Source organism: Mobula birostris, chromosome 5 (genome assembly GCF_030028105.1).
Source record: "Mobula birostris isolate sMobBir1 chromosome 5, sMobBir1.hap1, whole genome shotgun sequence".
Lineage (NCBI taxonomy): Eukaryota > Metazoa > Chordata > Chondrichthyes > Myliobatiformes > Myliobatidae > Mobula > Mobula birostris.
In genome coordinates, this window is record NC_092374.1 from 194878783 (window position 1) to 194896264 (window position 17482).

The 17482-nt window shown below is 43.4% G+C and overlaps 1 protein-coding gene across 2 annotated transcripts in view; it reads right to left on the bottom strand.

Annotated features, from left to right (window-relative positions):
* Positions 1 to 1678: 1678 nt before the first annotated feature.
* The window catches only part of LOC140198199 (uncharacterized), a 47380-nt gene continuing 31576 nt past the window's right edge, over positions 1679 to 17482 (bottom strand). For both annotated transcript variants that reach the window (XM_072259229.1, XM_072259228.1), the window contains exon 7: positions 1679 to 7082. In XM_072259229.1, coding sequence (XP_072115330.1) covers positions 6975 to 7082 — 108 coding nt within the window. In that variant the 3' untranslated portion in view covers positions 1679 to 6974. The remainder of the gene's footprint in view (positions 7083 to 17482) is intronic.

Genomic DNA, 17482 nt, shown 5'->3' on the forward strand with positions numbered 1-17482 from the left:
GTTGTTTATACTCATAGTCATACTTTATTGATCCCGGGGGAAATTGGTTTTCGTTACAGTTGCACCATAAATAATTAAATAGTAATAAAACCATAAATAATTAAATAGTAATATTTAAATTATGCCAGGAAGTAAGTCCAGGACCAGCCTATTGGCTCAGGGTGTCTGACCCTCCAAGGGAGGAGCTGTAAAGTTTGATGGCCACAGGCAGGAAGGACTTCCTATGATGCTCTGTGTTGCATCTCGGTGGAATGAGTCTCTGACTGAATGTCCTCCTGTGCCCAACCAGTACATTATGTAGTGGATGGGAGACATTGTCCAAGATGGCATGCAACTTGGACAGCATCCTCTTTTCAGACACCACCGTCAGAGAGTCTGAAAGGGGGCGAACAGAGCTTCAGTGGGTCCTCAGCATGTTCAGCTACACCCTGGAATGTGCCAATTGGCAGCATTCACTCGTGGATAGGACCTTACACTGGAGGACCAACAGGTTACAAGAGGCAAAAGTGAGTCTTGCACTGAGCCTTCCAGCAGCACTTGGCGTATCCAGGGAACATTCTCTAGACCACAGAGTCCTCTGTTATTCAGGATGAACGTTGTCAAGGTCCCTTACATCCTTTCCAATACCTTCTTGGCAAGCACCCAAAGAGGTGGCTGATTGTTTCAACCTTATCACAACCAACTTGAAGGCACCGCACTGTGGGAGTGGGACTCTGACCACGTGGGAAGGATCTGATGGGGAGAGACTGCTCTCAAGGACCAGCCATGTGAGATCTTGGACCTTGGTTGAGAGTTCTGATGAAGAGGCATTCTGCTGAGTAACTTTGATGGCCTGTTTGGAGGGTCAGCCATTGTTTGCTTCCTCAGGGACCCGCAGGCACTCTGTATTGACCACTGCCTGGTAGACTTCTCCAAGGTGCTCTTCCTTAGAAATTTCCTCAGAGGAGCAGGTGTTGCTGCAAGGTCCTACTGTCTGGAACATTGAGTGGCAAGAAGACCACATCCAACCTTTGCAACACTAGGGACAGGTTGAACCTCTGCATGCTGTGACACTTGGTCTGTTTCTGCTTGGGCTCTATACACCTGCTGAAGCAGTCATATTAAATGGTGGCCATCAGATTGCAGGTGACAATGTGCACACTTCTCCTTTTTCCTTGGGACATTACTCTCCTGGAACTCACCACATTTTCTTTTGGCATCCACATGAACCCAGGAATGGCTCCAGTGGTGCAGGATGTGAGATTAGGCACATACAGCAAGACTGAGGAACTCACAGGCCCAGCGGCATCTGGGCTGAATTCCTCCTGCATTTTGCATGTGTTTATCCAGATTTCCAGCATCTGCAGTGAGCCATGTATCAGCAACACCAAGAACTGCTTGCACCCGATCACCAAGTTCTTCCCACGCCCTGGCCTCCCCCGACCTGAGTCTCCAGGACCATCAGAGAGCCGCTGATGGTAACGGAGACAGAGGACTGATCAGACCAGTAACAAAAGGGGCTCATGGACTCATTGGCCCCCTCCCCATTAAAGGACCTATCCATGATTGAAGATGGGTCATTAGCTAGCCAGCATGTGATGACTGTGTCACACTTCATGTGAATTAATTATGGATGCCTAGGCCAGCTCAGTCCGCCGACGGATACCAAACAATTTGTGGCTGGTAAAGTGTCTTTAAAGTGGCAAAGCTATTCACTTAGTGTGAATTTAGCTTTGGCGTCAATTACCAGCTCACTTTATGACTTACAGGAATCTTTTATGAAATAAGCAATTCAAGGTTCAAAGTTCAAAGTAAATTTATTATCAAAGTACATATATGTCATCATATACTACCCTGAGATTTGTTTTCTTGCGGGCGTTCGGTGTCAATGAAAAACTACACACTGCAGAGACAGACAAACAACACAGGTAAGTGTCATTGCTATTGCTAAGTTGAAGGTGCTTGGGAAGCTGAGATGTCTGAAGGAACAGATGGACTACACCCCTGAGTTCTGAAAGAGATAGCTGAAGAGATTGTGGAGGCATTGGTAATGATTTTCAAGAATCACTAGGTTCTGGAATGGTTCCTGAGGACTGGAAAATTGCAAATGTCACTCCACTTTTTAAAAAGGGAAGGAGGCAGAAGAACAGAAATTGTAAGTCAGGTAGGCTGACTTCAGTGGTTGGAAAGGTGTTGGAATCTATTACTGAGGATAAGTTTTCATGGTACTCGGACATACTTGATAAAATAGGCCAAAGTCAGCATGGTTTTCTAAAAGGGGAATTGTGCTTGTCAAAGCTGTTGGAATTCTTTGAGGAAATAAGAGGCAGGATAGATAAAAGAGAATTAGTGGATGTTGTTTACTTGGATTTTCAGAAGGCCTTTGCAAGGCGTCGCATGTGAAGCTGCTTAAAGAGGCCATGGTACTGCAAGATCGGTTCTAGCATGCATAGAAGACTGGCTGATTGGCAAGAGGAAAAGAGTGGGAATAAAAGGGAATAAAGGGAGCCTGTTCTGGTTGGCTGCTGGTGACGAAAGGTGTGCCACAGGGGTCTGTGTTGGGACAGATTCTCTATACACTATATGTTAGTGATTTAGGTGAATGAATTGATGGCTTTGTGGCCAGCTTTGCACATGATGTGAAGATAGGTGGAAGGGCAGGTAGTTTTGAAGAAGGAGGATGTCTGTACAAGGACTTAGACAGATTGGGAGAATGGACAATGAAGTGGCAGATGGAATATAGTGTAGGGAAGTGCATGTTCGAGTGCTTTGGCAGAAGGAATTAAAGTGTGGACTTTTTTTCTAAATGAGGAGCAAGTGCAAAATTCAGTGCAAAGACATTTGGAGACCCATTGTAGGTTGAGTCGATGGCAAGGAAGGCAAATGGAATGTTAGCATTCGTTTTGAGAGCCCTAGAATACAAAATCAAGGTTGTAATGCTGAGTCATTGGTTAGCCCACACTTTGAGTATTCTGGGCAGCTTTATCTAAGAAGAGATGTGCTGGCATTGGAGAGTGTCCAGAGGAGGCTCACGGGAATAATCACAGGTATGAAAGGGTTAACATATGAGGAGCGCTTGATGGCTCTGGGGCTGTGCTCACTGGAGTTCAGAAGAATGAGAGTGCTCCTCCCAGCCGGATTCTCCCTATGTGCCCGGAGAATCACTCTCACCGCGAGTTGCCCACGGGATCACTGTAGTGGGGAAAGGATGGTCACTCAGCTCTTTGCAGAGTGTGGGTCCGCGAAGGAGGTGAGGAGAAAGACGCCAGCAGTTGTGTCACAGTTCATCTTGGGACGCTCTGACCTATCGGCTGTTTCCAGGGACAATCACGGACACAAGCACCAAGGGCTACCGGCAGATCATCAGCTCGATGAAAGACGCCCCTTTGGTCTGCCCGAAGGCCGTTGTCCTGCTAGCACATTGAGATGTCCGTTGACTGTCACACTCCAGGCTGCAGGAGGACAAACGGAAAGTGGCACTGAAACAGCCATTGCAAGGTCTTGGTGGGGAAGGACCACAGTGTCGGGTTCTTCTGCTACTGGAGACCGAGGGGTTGGGTTGGGTGAGGAAGCTCCTTAATTATCGTGGTAGTTAACCACCCAAGGGAGCCACACGCATAGCAATGGTCCGACTTGTGTGTATGTAATACTGAAAGCACTGACTATGAATGTAAGATTGGAAAGGTATTTCACGGTTTAGACCATAAAGATCATAAAATAAAGCAGCAGAATTAGTCAATCGAGTCTGCTCCGCATTTCATCATGGCTGATCGATTTTCCCTCTCAGCCCCAGTCTTCTGCCTTCCCCCCGTATCCCTTCATTCCCTGACTAATCCAGAATACAGGTTTACTTCTGCGAATATATTTTTTAGTATGAATAAAATTTATTTTGGTTAAAAATTCAGCCAGTGCAAAGGCTGTGTGGGGTAGGGCCAGCTCCCTAGGGTCCACCCTCCTCTGGATATGGAAGGGCTTGGTCCTGCGGAACTACCCTCTCACAGTTCTTTGCGTTAGAGTCGTTTAAAGGGGAAACTGGTGCATTGTAAATAAATTATATTGGTTACAATTGGCATAATGAATGCATTGATTTGATACGATGAGCTTGAGGAGATTTGGTTTAGTCACCAAAGACTCTAGCAAATTTCTACAGATGGACTGTGGACATTATCCTGACTGGTGGCATCACCTTCTGGTATGTCAGATCCAATGTGCAGGATCACCAAAACCAGCAGAGATTCGTAGCCTCATCCAGCTCCATCATGGACACAAGCCTTCCCACCACTCAAGAAGTTGGCATCATCATCATGAACTATCCATCGTAGTTCATGATGGATATCCAAATATCCAACTATCGAGAGGTAATGTTGCAGCTATATAGGACCCTGGTCAGACCCCACTTGGAGAACTGTGCTCAGTTCTGTTCGCCTCACTACAGGAAGGATGTGGAAACCATAGAAAGGCTGCAGAGGAGATTTACAAGGATGTTGCCTGGATTGGGGAGCATGCCTTATAAGAATAGGTTGAGTGAACTCGGCCTTTTCTCCTTGGGGCGACGGAGGATGAGAGGTGAACTGATAGAGGTGTATAAGATGATGAGAGGCAATGATCATGTGGATAGTCAGAGGCTTTTTCCCAGGGCTGAAATGGCTGCCACAAGAGGGCACAGTTTTAAGGTGCTTGGAAGTAGGTACAGAGGAGATGTCAGGGGTAAGTTTTTTACTCAGAGAATGGTGACTGCGTGGAATGGGCTGCTGGCAACGGTGGTGGAGACGGATACGACAGGGTCTTTTAAGAGACTTTTGGATAGATACATGGAGCTTAGAAAAATAGAGGGCTATGGTTAACCCTGGTAATTATTAAGGTAGGGACATGTTCGGCACAACTTTGTGGGCCGAAGGGCCTGTATTGTGCTGTAGGTTTTCTATGTTTCTATGTTTCTATCCAGAACATGCCCTTTTCTCATTACTACCATCAGGGAGGAGGTACAGGAGCATGAAGACCCAAACACAGTGTTTTAGGAACAGCTTCTTCCCCTCTGCCTTCCGATTTCTGAACGGACAATGAACACTACCTCCCTATTTTGATCTCTGTATGCACAGTTGTGTTTTTCCAAAATGTTTCTCATTGTAATTAATAGTACTTTTTATGTATTTCACTGCACTGAGCAACAAACCCATGACAAACATGAGCAATTCTGCGGGTGCTGTCCAAAGCAACGCATACAAAATGCTGGAGGAACTCAACAGCTCAGGCAGCATCTATGGAGGGGAATAAACAGTTGATATTTCAGTCTGAGGCCCTTCTTCAGGACTGGAAAGGCAGGGGGAAGATGCCAGAATAAAAAGTTAGGGGGAGGGGAAGGAGAGAGGTAAAGCCCGGTCTGTGGCAAAAGTGAAGGGTTGGAGAGGAAGGAATCTGATAGGAGAGGAGAGTGGACCATGGGAGAAAGGGTAGGAGGATGAGATTAGCAGGTGAGAAGAGGTAAGAGGCCAGAGTGGGGAATAGAAAAAGAATGGAGGGGGAGGGTTTTTTTTACCTGAAGGAGAAATCGATATTCATGCCATCAGGTTAGTGGGTACTGCCTCTGATTCTGATGAATGCAAAGCAAGTGGTACTAATTGTATTGAATCAGTGTCAGGATCAGGTTAATTATCACTGATATATGTTATGAAATTCGTTGTGTAGCAGCAGTAAAGTACAACATGTAAAAAATTACTATAAGTTATAATAAAGAACTATAAAAAATAAATAAAAATGTGGTGCAAGATGGTGAGATAGTGAGAACTGGATTTCCTGGATTGACTTTTTTATGAATAAAGCTTATCCTTGAAACCAAAAAGTATGTATGACCATAATATTTCGCGCCCTGCCAGTCAAATGTAACCCAACCCATCCAGCGGAAAGCTGACTGAATCAGGTACAAGGCCAGATTTACATTTGAATTTGCACAAAAGATTCTGCAGATGCTGGAAATCCAGAGCAATGCACACAAATTGCAGGAGGAATTCAGCAGGTTCCAGGACCATCTTTTGAGAGGAATAAAGTAATGAAGGGTTCCTAATGAAGGGTCTTGGCCTGAAACGTCGACTGTTTATTCATTTCCCTAGATGATGCTGACCTGCTGAGTTCCTCCAGCATTTTGTGTGAGTTGCATTTGACTTTACTCCTGGTTGAGCTTAACCTGGGGTAATACTGTGTTGGGCTGCAGTACTGGTGCTTCCCCTGGTACCGTGGCTCTGTCCTCAGCCTGCCCTAACCACAGAGGTTAGAGCCGTGCTTCACGACTCCACGATCCCCTGCTCGAGTCATACCTCGGGTGCTGCTCGTGTCAAGTCTGAATGCTGTGCCTCTGACCAGGTGGCTTTCCCAAAGACATACGGGTTGGATAACTGGCTACTGCTAATCACCCCTTATGTAGGAAGGTGGTAAAATAATTAAAGTTGATGGGAACGTGAGCAGATGAAGAGAACCAAGGAGGGAGAATGACTGCATTGGCATGAGTCAAATGAGATTTGTGTCATAATAAGTGTCAAAGGTCTTATTGTGTTCTTGATTGGTAAGGGTGTCAAAGGTTACAGGGAGAAGGCAGGAGAAAGGGGTTGAATGGGAAAATAAATCAGTCACGATAGAATGGTGGAGCAACCCGATGGACCAAAGGTCCTAATTCTGTTCTTATGTCTTATGGTCAACCCCAGATATCCAATCTCACTTTTTAGCTCCAATTGTTTAGTCCTGGCAATATCCTTGTATATCTCCCTTGCACCTTCTCCAGTGCAAGCCCATCTTTCCAATAAGCAGAGCTGTATGTCGTACTCACTGCTGGAATAAAGCATATTTCCTCAACATGACACATGAATATACTAAAGATATATATATTTTTTAACTCAAGGTTATAGGGAGAGACTGTAGGACAAAAGAGGTGCATAACTATTGTCCGTTTGTGAAGCATTTGCTAAAGGCCTGTACTTTTAAACTTGGAGCAGGGTTGCCTTGGGTTACTGGATGTTGCCTTGTTGTGTGCAATCCACGCTGTTGGACTTTTTTGTTTTCCTTTTCTTCTTCTTCCTCTCTTGATTGGAGCTTGCAGAACCATCCTCTCTGAGCTTTGGAAGTAGAGAGAGAGAGAGAGCAATGTCAATGATAGGTGACTTCATGGAGAATTTGATTTGTTCAGATATATCGTGGAGTTCAAATTAAATCAAAATGTTTCTCTCAGGTATGAATCCAGAAGGTACGATCTGGAAATCAAACACTTTCCACTAGCCTCAAAGACAGCTTCTATTCCGCTGTTTTAGACTTTTAAATGGACCCCCACGTGGAACATAGAACAACACTCCGCCCTTCGGCTCACAATCTTGTGCTGGCCCTTTAATCTGAACTTCTCTCTTACATAGCCCTCCATTTTTCTATTGATCATGTGCCTATCTAAATTTCTTAAATGCCGTTAATGTATCTGTTGTAGCCATCACCCCTGGCCAGGCATTCGATGCACTAACCACTCACTGTGTAAAAAAATACTATACTTATACTCCCCTATACTTTCCACCACTCACCTTAAACTTCTGCCTCTAGCTTTTATCCATTTCCCCCCTGGGAACAAGTCACTGGCGATCCACTCGATCTATGGCTCTTATCATCTTGTACACCCCTATCTAAACACTTCTCCTCCTCTAAGTTCAAAGTACATTTTATTATCAGAGTACATATATATCACCACATACAACCCTGTGATTCATTTTCCAGCAGGCATACTCAGCAAATCTATAGAATAGTAACTATAACAGGATCAATGAAAGATCAAGTACAGTATAGAAGACATCAAATTGGGCAAATGCAAATATAAGTAAATAGCAATAAATAATGAGAACATGAAATGACAGGATAAAGAGTCCTAAAAGTGAGATAATTGGTAGTGGGAACATCTCAATGGTTGGGAAAGTGTAGTTATCCCCTTTTGTTTAAGAGCCCGATGGTTGAAGGGTAGTAACTGTTCTTCAGCCTGCTGGTGTGAGTCCTGAGGCTCCTGAACGTTCCACCTGATGGCAGCAGTGAGAGAAGAGCATGGGCTGGGTGCTGAGGATCTTTGTTGTTCCAATGAGAAAATGCCCCTAATGTATCTGCCACTGCCTCTAAATGCGGCGGGACATTCTTTACAACTACCACTCTCCCTGACATCTCCCCTCTACTTCCCTCCAATCGGCTTAAAATTCTGCCCCCTCACATTAGCCATCTCCACCCTGGGGAAAAGTCTCTGGCTGTCTACTCGATCAGAATCAGGTTTATCACCACCGGCGTGTGACTTGAAATTTGTTAACTTAGCAGCAGCAGTTCAATGCAATACATAATCAAGCAGAGAAGAAAAATGTAAAAAAATAATTAATTAATAAGCAAATTAATTACAGTATATTAGTAATAGATTAAGATAATGTGCAAACAAACAGAAATACTGTATATTAAAAAAGTAAGGTAGTGTCCAGGAGTTCAATATCCATTTAGGAATCGGATGGCAGAGGGGAAGAAGCTGTTCCTGAATCGCTGAGTTTGCGCCTTCAGGCTTCTGTACTTCCTACCTGATGGTAACAGTAAGAAAAGGACAATGCCCTGGGTGCTGGATCTATGCCTTTATCATCTTATACAACTCTATCAAGTCACCTCTCATCTTTCTTCCCTCCAAAGAGAAAAGCTCTAGTTTCCTCCACCTATTCTCATGAGACATGCTCTCTGATCCTGGCAGCATCCTGGTAAATCTCCAGTGCACCCTCTTTAAAGCTTCCACACCCTTCTTATAGTGAGCTGAACAGAGATGACCACAATATTCCAAGTGTAGTCTAACCAAGGTTTTACTGGACTGCAAAATTACCTCTCGGGATTGAACTCCCTCTCCTGACTAATAAAGGCCTATACACCACACACCACATTGATCACCCTATCAACTTGCATGGGAACTTTGAAGTATCTGTGAAAATGGCCCCATATGCTAAGGATGAATTCCTGATCTCCCAATCTACCTCACTGCATTTTAAATTAGAACTCTACCACTGCCTCTGCAGTATTATAAAACTATGTATTAGCTCCTTATAGTTTTTTTTTTAGCATTTGAGGAAAGAGAAACAGAATAAAGGGTGTAAAGGTAGGAAACTAGAAGGGCTAAAGTGTGTGTACTTCAATGCAAGAAGCATCAGGAACAAAGGTGATGAACTGACAGCTTGGATACATACATGGAATTATGATGTAGTGGCCACTACAGAGATTTGGCTGGCACCAGGGCAGGAATGGATGCTCAATGTTCCTGGATTTCAGTGCTTCGAAAAGGATGGGGGCGGGGAGGGGAGGAGGGGTGGTATTGCTGGTCAGGGATACTATTACAGCTACAGAAAGGGTGGGTAATGTAGCAGGATCCTCTTTTGAGTCAGTATGGGTGGAAGTCAGGAACAGGAAGGGAGCAGTTACTCTATTGGGAGTATTCTATAGACCCCCTGGTAGCAGCAGAGATACCGAGGAGCAGATTGGGAGGCAGAGTTTGGAAAGGTGCAAAAATAACAGGGTTGTTATCATGGGTGACTTTAACTTCCCTAATATTGATTGGCACCTGATTAGTTCCAAGGGCTTGAATGGGGCAGAGTTTGTTAAGTGTGTCCTGGATGGATTCCTGTCACAGTATGTTGACAGGCCGACTAGGGGGAATGCCATACCTGATCGAGTATTAGGTAACAAACCGGGTCAATTCACTGATCTCTCAGTGGGTGAGCATCTGGGGGACAGTGACCACCGCTCCCTGGCCTTTAACATTATCATGGAAAAGGATAGAATCAGAGAGGACAGGAAAATTTTTAATTGGGGAGGGGCAAATTATGAGGCTATCAGGCTAGTACTTGCAGGTGCGAATTGGGATGATTTTTTTGCAGGGAAATGTACTATGGACATGTGGTCGATGTTTAGAGATCTCTTGCAGAATGTTAGGGATAAATTTGTCCCAGTGAGGCAGATAAAGAATGGTAGGGTGAAGGAACCATGGGTGACACGTGAGGTGGAAAATCTAGTCAGGTGGAAGAAGGCAGCATACATGAGGATTAGGAAGCAAGGATCTGATGGGTCTATTGAAGAATATAGGGAAGCAAGAAAGGAGCTTAAGAAGGGGCTGAGGAGAGCAAGAAGGGGGCATGAGAAGGCCTTGGCAAATAGGGTAAAAGAAAACCCCAAGGCATTCTTCAATTATGTGAAGAAAAAAAGGATGACAGGAGTGAAGGTAGGACCGATTAGAGATAAAGGTGGGAAGATGTGCCTGGAGGCTGTGGAAGTGAGCGAGGTCCTTAATGAATACTTCTCTTCGGTATTCACCAATGAGAGGAAACTTGATGATGGTGAGGACAATATGAGTGAGGTTGATGTTCTGGAGCATGTCGATATTAAGGGAGAGGAGGTGTTGGAGTTATTAAAATACATTAGGACGGATAAGTCCCCGGGGCCTGTCGGAATATTCCCCAGGCTGCTCCACGAGGTGAGGGAAGAGATTGCTGAGCCTCTGGCTAGGATTTGTATGTCCTCGTTGTCTACAGGAATGGTATCGGCAGATTGGAGGGAGGCAAATGTTGTCCCCTTGTTCAAAAAAGGTAGTAGGGATAGTTTGGGTAATTATAGACCAGTGAGTCTTACGTCTGTGGTGGGAAAGCTGTTGGAAAAGATTCTTAGAGATAGGACCTATGGGCATTTAGAGAATCGTGGTCTGATCAGGGACAGTCAGCATGGCTTAGTGAAGGGCAGATCATGTCTAACAAGCCTGATAGAGTTCTTTGAGGAGGTGACCAGGCATATAGATGAGGGTAGTGCAGTGGATGTGATCTATATGGATTTTAGTAAGGCATTCGACAAGGTTCCACATGATAGGCTTATTCAGAAAGTCAGAAGGCATGGGATCCAGGGATGTTTGGCCAGTTGGATTCAGAATTGGTTTGCCTGCAGAAGGCAGAGGGTCGTGGTGGAGGGAGTACAGTTGGATTAGAGGGTTGTGACTAGTGGTGTCCCACAAGGATCGGTTCTGGGACCTCTACTTTTCTTGGTTTTTATTAACGACCTGGATGTGGGTTAGAAGGGTGGGTTGGCTAGTTTGCAGATGACACAAAGGTTGGTGGTGTTGTAGATAGTGTAGAGGATTGTTGAAGATTGCAGAGAAACATTGATAGGTTGCAGAAGTGGGCTAAGAAGTGGCAGATGGAGTTCAACCATGAGAAGTGTGAGGTGGTACACTTTGGAAGGACAAACTCCAAGATAGAATACAAAGTAAATGGCAGGATACTTGGTAGTGTGGAGGAGCAGAGGGATCTCGGGGTACATGTCCACAGATCCCTGAAAGTTGCCTCACAGGTGGATAGGGTAGTTAAGAAAATTTTTTGGGGTGTTAGCTTTCGTAAGTCGAGGGATAGATTTTAAGAGTCGTGAGGTAATGATGCAGCTCTGTAAAACTCTGGTTAGGCCACACTTGGAGTACTGTGTCCGTTTCTGGTTGCCTCACTATAGCAAGGACGTGGAAGCATTGGAAAGGGTACAGAACAGATTTTCCAGGATGCTGCCTGGTTTAGAGTGTATGGATTATGGTCAGAGTTTGAAAGAGCTAGGGCTTTATTCTTTGGAGAGAAGAAGGATGAGAAGAGACATGATAGAGGTGTACAAGATATTAAGAGGAATAGATAGAGTGGATAGCCAGCGCCTCTTCCCCAGGGCACCACTGCTCAATACAAGAGGACATGGCTTTAAGGTAAGGGGTGGGAATTTCAAGGGGGATATTAGAGGAAGGTTTTTTACTCAGAGAGTGGTTGGTGCGTGGAATACACTGCCCGAGTCAGTGGTGGAGGCAGATAGATTAGTGAAATTTAAGAGGCTACTAGACAGGTATACGGAGGAATTTAAGGTAGGGTGTTATATGGGGGGCAGAGTTTGAGGGTTGGCATAACATTGTGGGCCAAAGGGCCTGTACTGTGCTGTACTATTCTATGTTCTATGTTCATGTCGCACCAGACAGTCAGCCATTCTCGTCTGGCGCGTGGTGTCAGGATTGGTCTCCTCTCTGATTAACCGGGTCACAATACGAATATTTCTGACTCGACACTTGTTTTTTACGAGGCCGAGTGGCTAGCTCGATGCTCAAGCCGGCACGGATGGAAAGCGTGCTTGGGGGGTGGCCCGACTTGGATTCGAACTCGGGAGCCTTCGCTCCGGAGTCCAGCCCTGATGCCACTACGCCACCAGACGGCCCTTATAGTTATTGACCGAGTAATTCATCTACCATGTTCTTTTGATTGACTCTAAATAAACAATATCAGTGCAGACACCTAGTGCAGATAATGGACGGCCTTCAACCAATGCTTTCAATGATTGCATCCTCCAAATTTTTAATTTCATTGCAACATTCAAAATGATTGCCATTACCTTCATATTGCTAACTCGTTGAAGTAGTGAAATTGTTTCATTTTCACTCTTGGTTGTTTCTGGCATCTCCAAGCCTGAATGCTTGAAACCACAGTGAACAAAATAGTTCTGAATTGTCTTACCGTTTCTTTCTCCCCAACTATCTGTGACAAAAATCATTGCTTTTTGAATACAAACACACACAAATGACGCTATTTAAAAATTGATTGTTCTGAGCACTGTAGAGTGTCTATTGGTCACGCAAGTGCACAGAACCGATGTTAGTTAGAAATTGTTTGGCAACAGTCTCCTGCCTCAATTAAGCAGCATACTGTCCCAAATAAGTGAAGGGAATCCTGGCTATTTTCTTGATTTAGTTTTTGGTTTGTAAGAATTGTTTCAGATAAATGGCTACCCCAATAATGAGAATCCACTGTATTTATTATGTGAGGTTCCTTAAGGTTATAATAGCAGGGGGTGGTAGTGGGGATAATCTTCCAATACCTGTTAAATGCTTCCAATATTGTATGTCTCAAATAGCCTCTTGTGGTTTAAGATGACACTGGTGCAGTACAGCGACGTCTTGCTGGCAGCAAACGAAACTACTAATTGCTTCATTAATCACAGTTTTTCTTAAAAATGAATTGAATTGAATTGACTTTATTGAATATTCACTGCAGTCAACAGCCTGTCACTTCCCTTTCAGAGATGAACTTTTAAACTACCTGCACAGTCTGGCATTTTTGCGTCTTGACCTGAAGTCTTGAAGGAGCAGGATGGTTGCGGTGTGGCATGTGCCGGCCGAATCAAAGAGGCGAGGGGGAGTCGACTACGTGGACACCAGCTTGCTCTTCATATCATGCTGGCCTGGCTTGTGTGTCATGTAGGTAGATGGGATACAACATCCAATGAAGTTCCTCAATTGTACTGTAGCTGAACCCGCATGAGTGAAGGGGACTGATGGAGGTAGGGCCATGTATCATTAGTGTAAGATTATTGCATGCTACAATTGGCTTAAGTGATCGTAGATTAGTCTTTTCTTATAATCTTATGTTCTACATTGGAGATTTTAATCTTTTACACTGTAGGTATGGGCTGAGACTTGATTTTCATTTAGTCAGGGGGCAAGATATTTGAGACAGAGCATGAGATTACATCAGGGATTAGAGAGTTAAATGTCACCTAAACCTGACAAAGGTTTGCAGATGGTGAAGCAGTATCAGCACCGGACTCCAAGGCAAATGGTCCTGAGTTCAAATCTGGACAGCTCCTTGCACACTTTCCATCAGTGATGGGAAGAGCATTGAGCTAGCAACTTGGCCTCGTAAAAAAACAGTCAAACGCTAAGGATACAGCAAAAAATGCCGTCCAATGTGCCACAGGGCATGAAAAAGGAACACCGAAACTGACAAAGGGTTGATTCACTTAATGCAAAAAATTTTGGGCTGGTGTAGGGGGATGGGAGGGGAGGGGTTGTGTGAGAGGGAGTGTTTGATTGAGGGGAGAAAATCCTGAAGGATTATTGAGAAAAAAGTAAGTGATACTTTCCATTGACAGAAAAAGCCATTCCTACGGAGTGAAAATTTTGGAGGCAAAATAGGGAAACAGTTTTATAGATTCATAAAGCCTTACAGCATGCAATCGGGCCATTCAGCTCAACTCATTCATGCCCACTGTGTTACCTAGTGAGCTAATCACAACTGTCTGCATTTTGCCCATAGATGTAGAAACTTCCCCTATTCATGTTCTTATCTAGATAACTTTTAAATGTCAACTTGCCCACCTCAACCACTGTTTCTGGTGGCTCATTCCAAATACCCACTACCTTTTGTGTAAAGAGGTGGCTCCTGATGGTGCTTTCAGATATCTTATTGCTGCTGTTAACCCTACGCCCTCATTTTAGCACCTTTTCTCTGAGAAAATTTATCTCAAGGTGGTTTGTGATAACATACATACTTCGATAATAATTGAACTTCGAACTTCAAGACATGTGTCAGTGACAATAAACTTGATTCCAATTCTGATTATCAAAGCTCAAAGTAAACTTATTATCGATGTTTTACCATATTCAACCCTGAAATTCAATTACCAGCAAATATTGTTGGAGGAAGTCAGCTAATTTTAAAACACGGCTGTGTCCTGTGTTTGATAATTTACTCACATTTTACAAATATAACACCACAAGATAATTTGACACTCTGCTTATCAAAATCACCACCTTGGGTCTGAGGCCCATAAAATGTGCATTCATCCCGTCTATGGACCTCATGATCCTATATACTGTCACCTCTATCAGGTCACCCCTCAATCTCTTACATTCCAGGAAATAAATTCTTAGTCTACGCAGACTTTTGTAACTCACCCCAAGTCCAGGCAGCGTCCAGGTAGATCTTTTCAGCACTCTATCTAGTTTAACAACATCCCTCGTGACCAACACTATACATTTGCTTATGAATGCATATTATAATCTGCTGTGTAACACACAAATTGTTGCAGGAACTCAGCTGGTCAGGTAGCATCTGTGGAGGGGTCAGCTGGTCAGGTAGCACTCAGGTTGGAGGAACAACACCTTATATTCTGTCTGGGTAGCCTCCAACCTGATGGCATGAACATTGACTTCTCTAACTTCCGCTAATGCCCCACTTCCCCCTCAGTATCCCATCCGTTATTTATTTATATACACACATTCCTTCTCTCTCTCTTCTTTCTCTCCCTCTGTCCCTATCACTATACCCCTTGCCCATCCTCTGGGTTTTCTCCCCCCACCCCCTTTTCTTTCTCCCTAGGCCTCCTGTCCCATGATCCTCTCATATCCCTTTTGCCAATCACCTGTCCAGCTCTTGGCTCCATCCCTCCCCCTCCTGTCTTCTCCCATCATTTTGGATCTCCCCCTCCCCTCCCACTTTCAAATCTCTTACTAACTCTTCCTTCAGTTAGTCCTGACGAAGGGTCTCGGCCCGAAACGTCGACTGTACCTCTTCCTATAGATGCCGCCTGGCCTGCTGCATTCATCAGCAACTTTGATGTGTGTTGGGGAATAAACAGATGACGTTTCGGGCTGAGACCCTTCATCAGAGCCTGATTGAGTGCTGACAAAGTATTATTTTTATTGTCTTCTTTTCACTTTGGTTGCTTGCCAGTCTTTGGCTGTTTGTGTAGTTTTGTTTGTAAATTCTACTGTGATTATTTTTTTCTTGTAAATGTCCACAAGAAAATGTATCTCAAGGTAGTATATGGTAACATGGGGTATATGTATTGAACATTGAACCCTTGAACATCACCTCACTATGTTTTTATTTCTATTTTCTTGAACTGCTTATTGAATTTAACTATATAGTTACTGTAATTCATTTTTTTCTCTATTATCATGTATTCCTGCCACAAAGTTAGATAGATAGACAGATAGATACTTTATTGATCCCAAAGGAAATTACAGTGTCGCTGTAGCTTTACAAGTGCACAGATATAAATATTAGAAGAGAAGTAGAAAGAATAAAACACAAGGAACCACAACTAGTCTAACAGGAGGGGTCATCACTTCCCTGACTACTGTATAGGTTGGCTCATTATAGAGCATAATGGCTCAGGATAAGAATGACCTCATATAGCGCTCTTTGGAGCAGAGCAGTTGTCTTAGTCTATCACTAAAAGTGCTCCTCTGTTCAGCCAAGGTGGCATGCAGATGGTGAGAATTACCAGGATTTTCTGCAGGAAAATTTCACCACATATGCCAGTGTTATTAAACCTGATTCTGGTTCTGTGCTTTGATAATAAACTTTACGTTGACTTTGACATGGATGCACAAGGAATGCAGGTTTGTGGATCACGAGTATGCAGAAAGGATTGGTTTAAGTTTGCATTATTATTAGAATAAAATTACTTTGAACTCTGAACTTCAAACTTCATGACATATGTCAGTGATAATAAACTTGATTCCAATTTTGATTACCAGAGGATACCATTACCAGCAAATATTGTTGGAGGAAATGAGCTAATTTAAAAGTACAGCTGTGTCTTGTGTTTGATAATTTACTCACATTCTACAAAATATGATACAACAATATCGAAGTCTGTTTTGCTCTACAAATTCATTATCTTGACACTGAGACCAATACAGGCCATGGATTTATAAACTTATTCAAATATAGGATCATAGAAAGAGGCCATTCAGCCCATTGTGGCCATTCTATCTCTCTGCATAGAGAAAGAGTGATCAGTAGATACACCATTACTATGCTGAGTAATGTCATTACAACAGAGTTATTTTCTTCAAAACCCTAAGTTAATTGAGATTAAACTAATCTAATTTACTTTTTAATATTTCTCTGGGCAAAATAAATATATGTTTGGATTGTAATAACATACTTCAGTTGCTTGGAACTGACTATTTTGATATTGGTCCTTAATTTCTTATAGCAATTAAAATAGGTTTAACGGGGGACACAAGAGATGGCAGCTGTTGGAATCAGGAGCTACAAGCAATCAGCTGGAGGAACTGGTTGAGCAGCATCTGTGGGGAGTGGGGAGGGGAAATAAGTTATAATCATAGAGTGATAACCACACAGAAGTAGGCCCTTCAGCCCAACTCAACCATGCTGACCAAAATGCCCACCTCAGCTTGTCCTCATTTGCCCTTGTCCAGCGCACATCTTTCTTAACTTTTCCTAACCACAAACCAGTCCAAGTGTGTTTTAAATGTTGCATTTATACCTGCCTCTACCACTTCCTGTTGGCAGCTTGTTCCATATACATCTCTTCCATGATGTTGTCCATTTTAAATCTTTCCACTCTGACCTTACAGGTATGCCCTCTAGTTTTCAAAGTTCAAAGTAAATTTATTATCCAAGTACATATATGTCATCATACACAACCCTGATGTTCTTTCTCCTGTGGGAAACCACAGAAAATACAAAGGAACACAATAGAATCAATGATTGCACCCAACAACACAGACAAACAATGAAAAAAACAACAAACTGTGCAAACACAAAAAGAAAGAGAATAAAAAGTGTAATGATAATAATAATTAATAAACAAGCAATAACTATTGAGAATATGAGATGAAGAGACCTTGAAAGTGAGTCCATAGGTTGTGGGAACA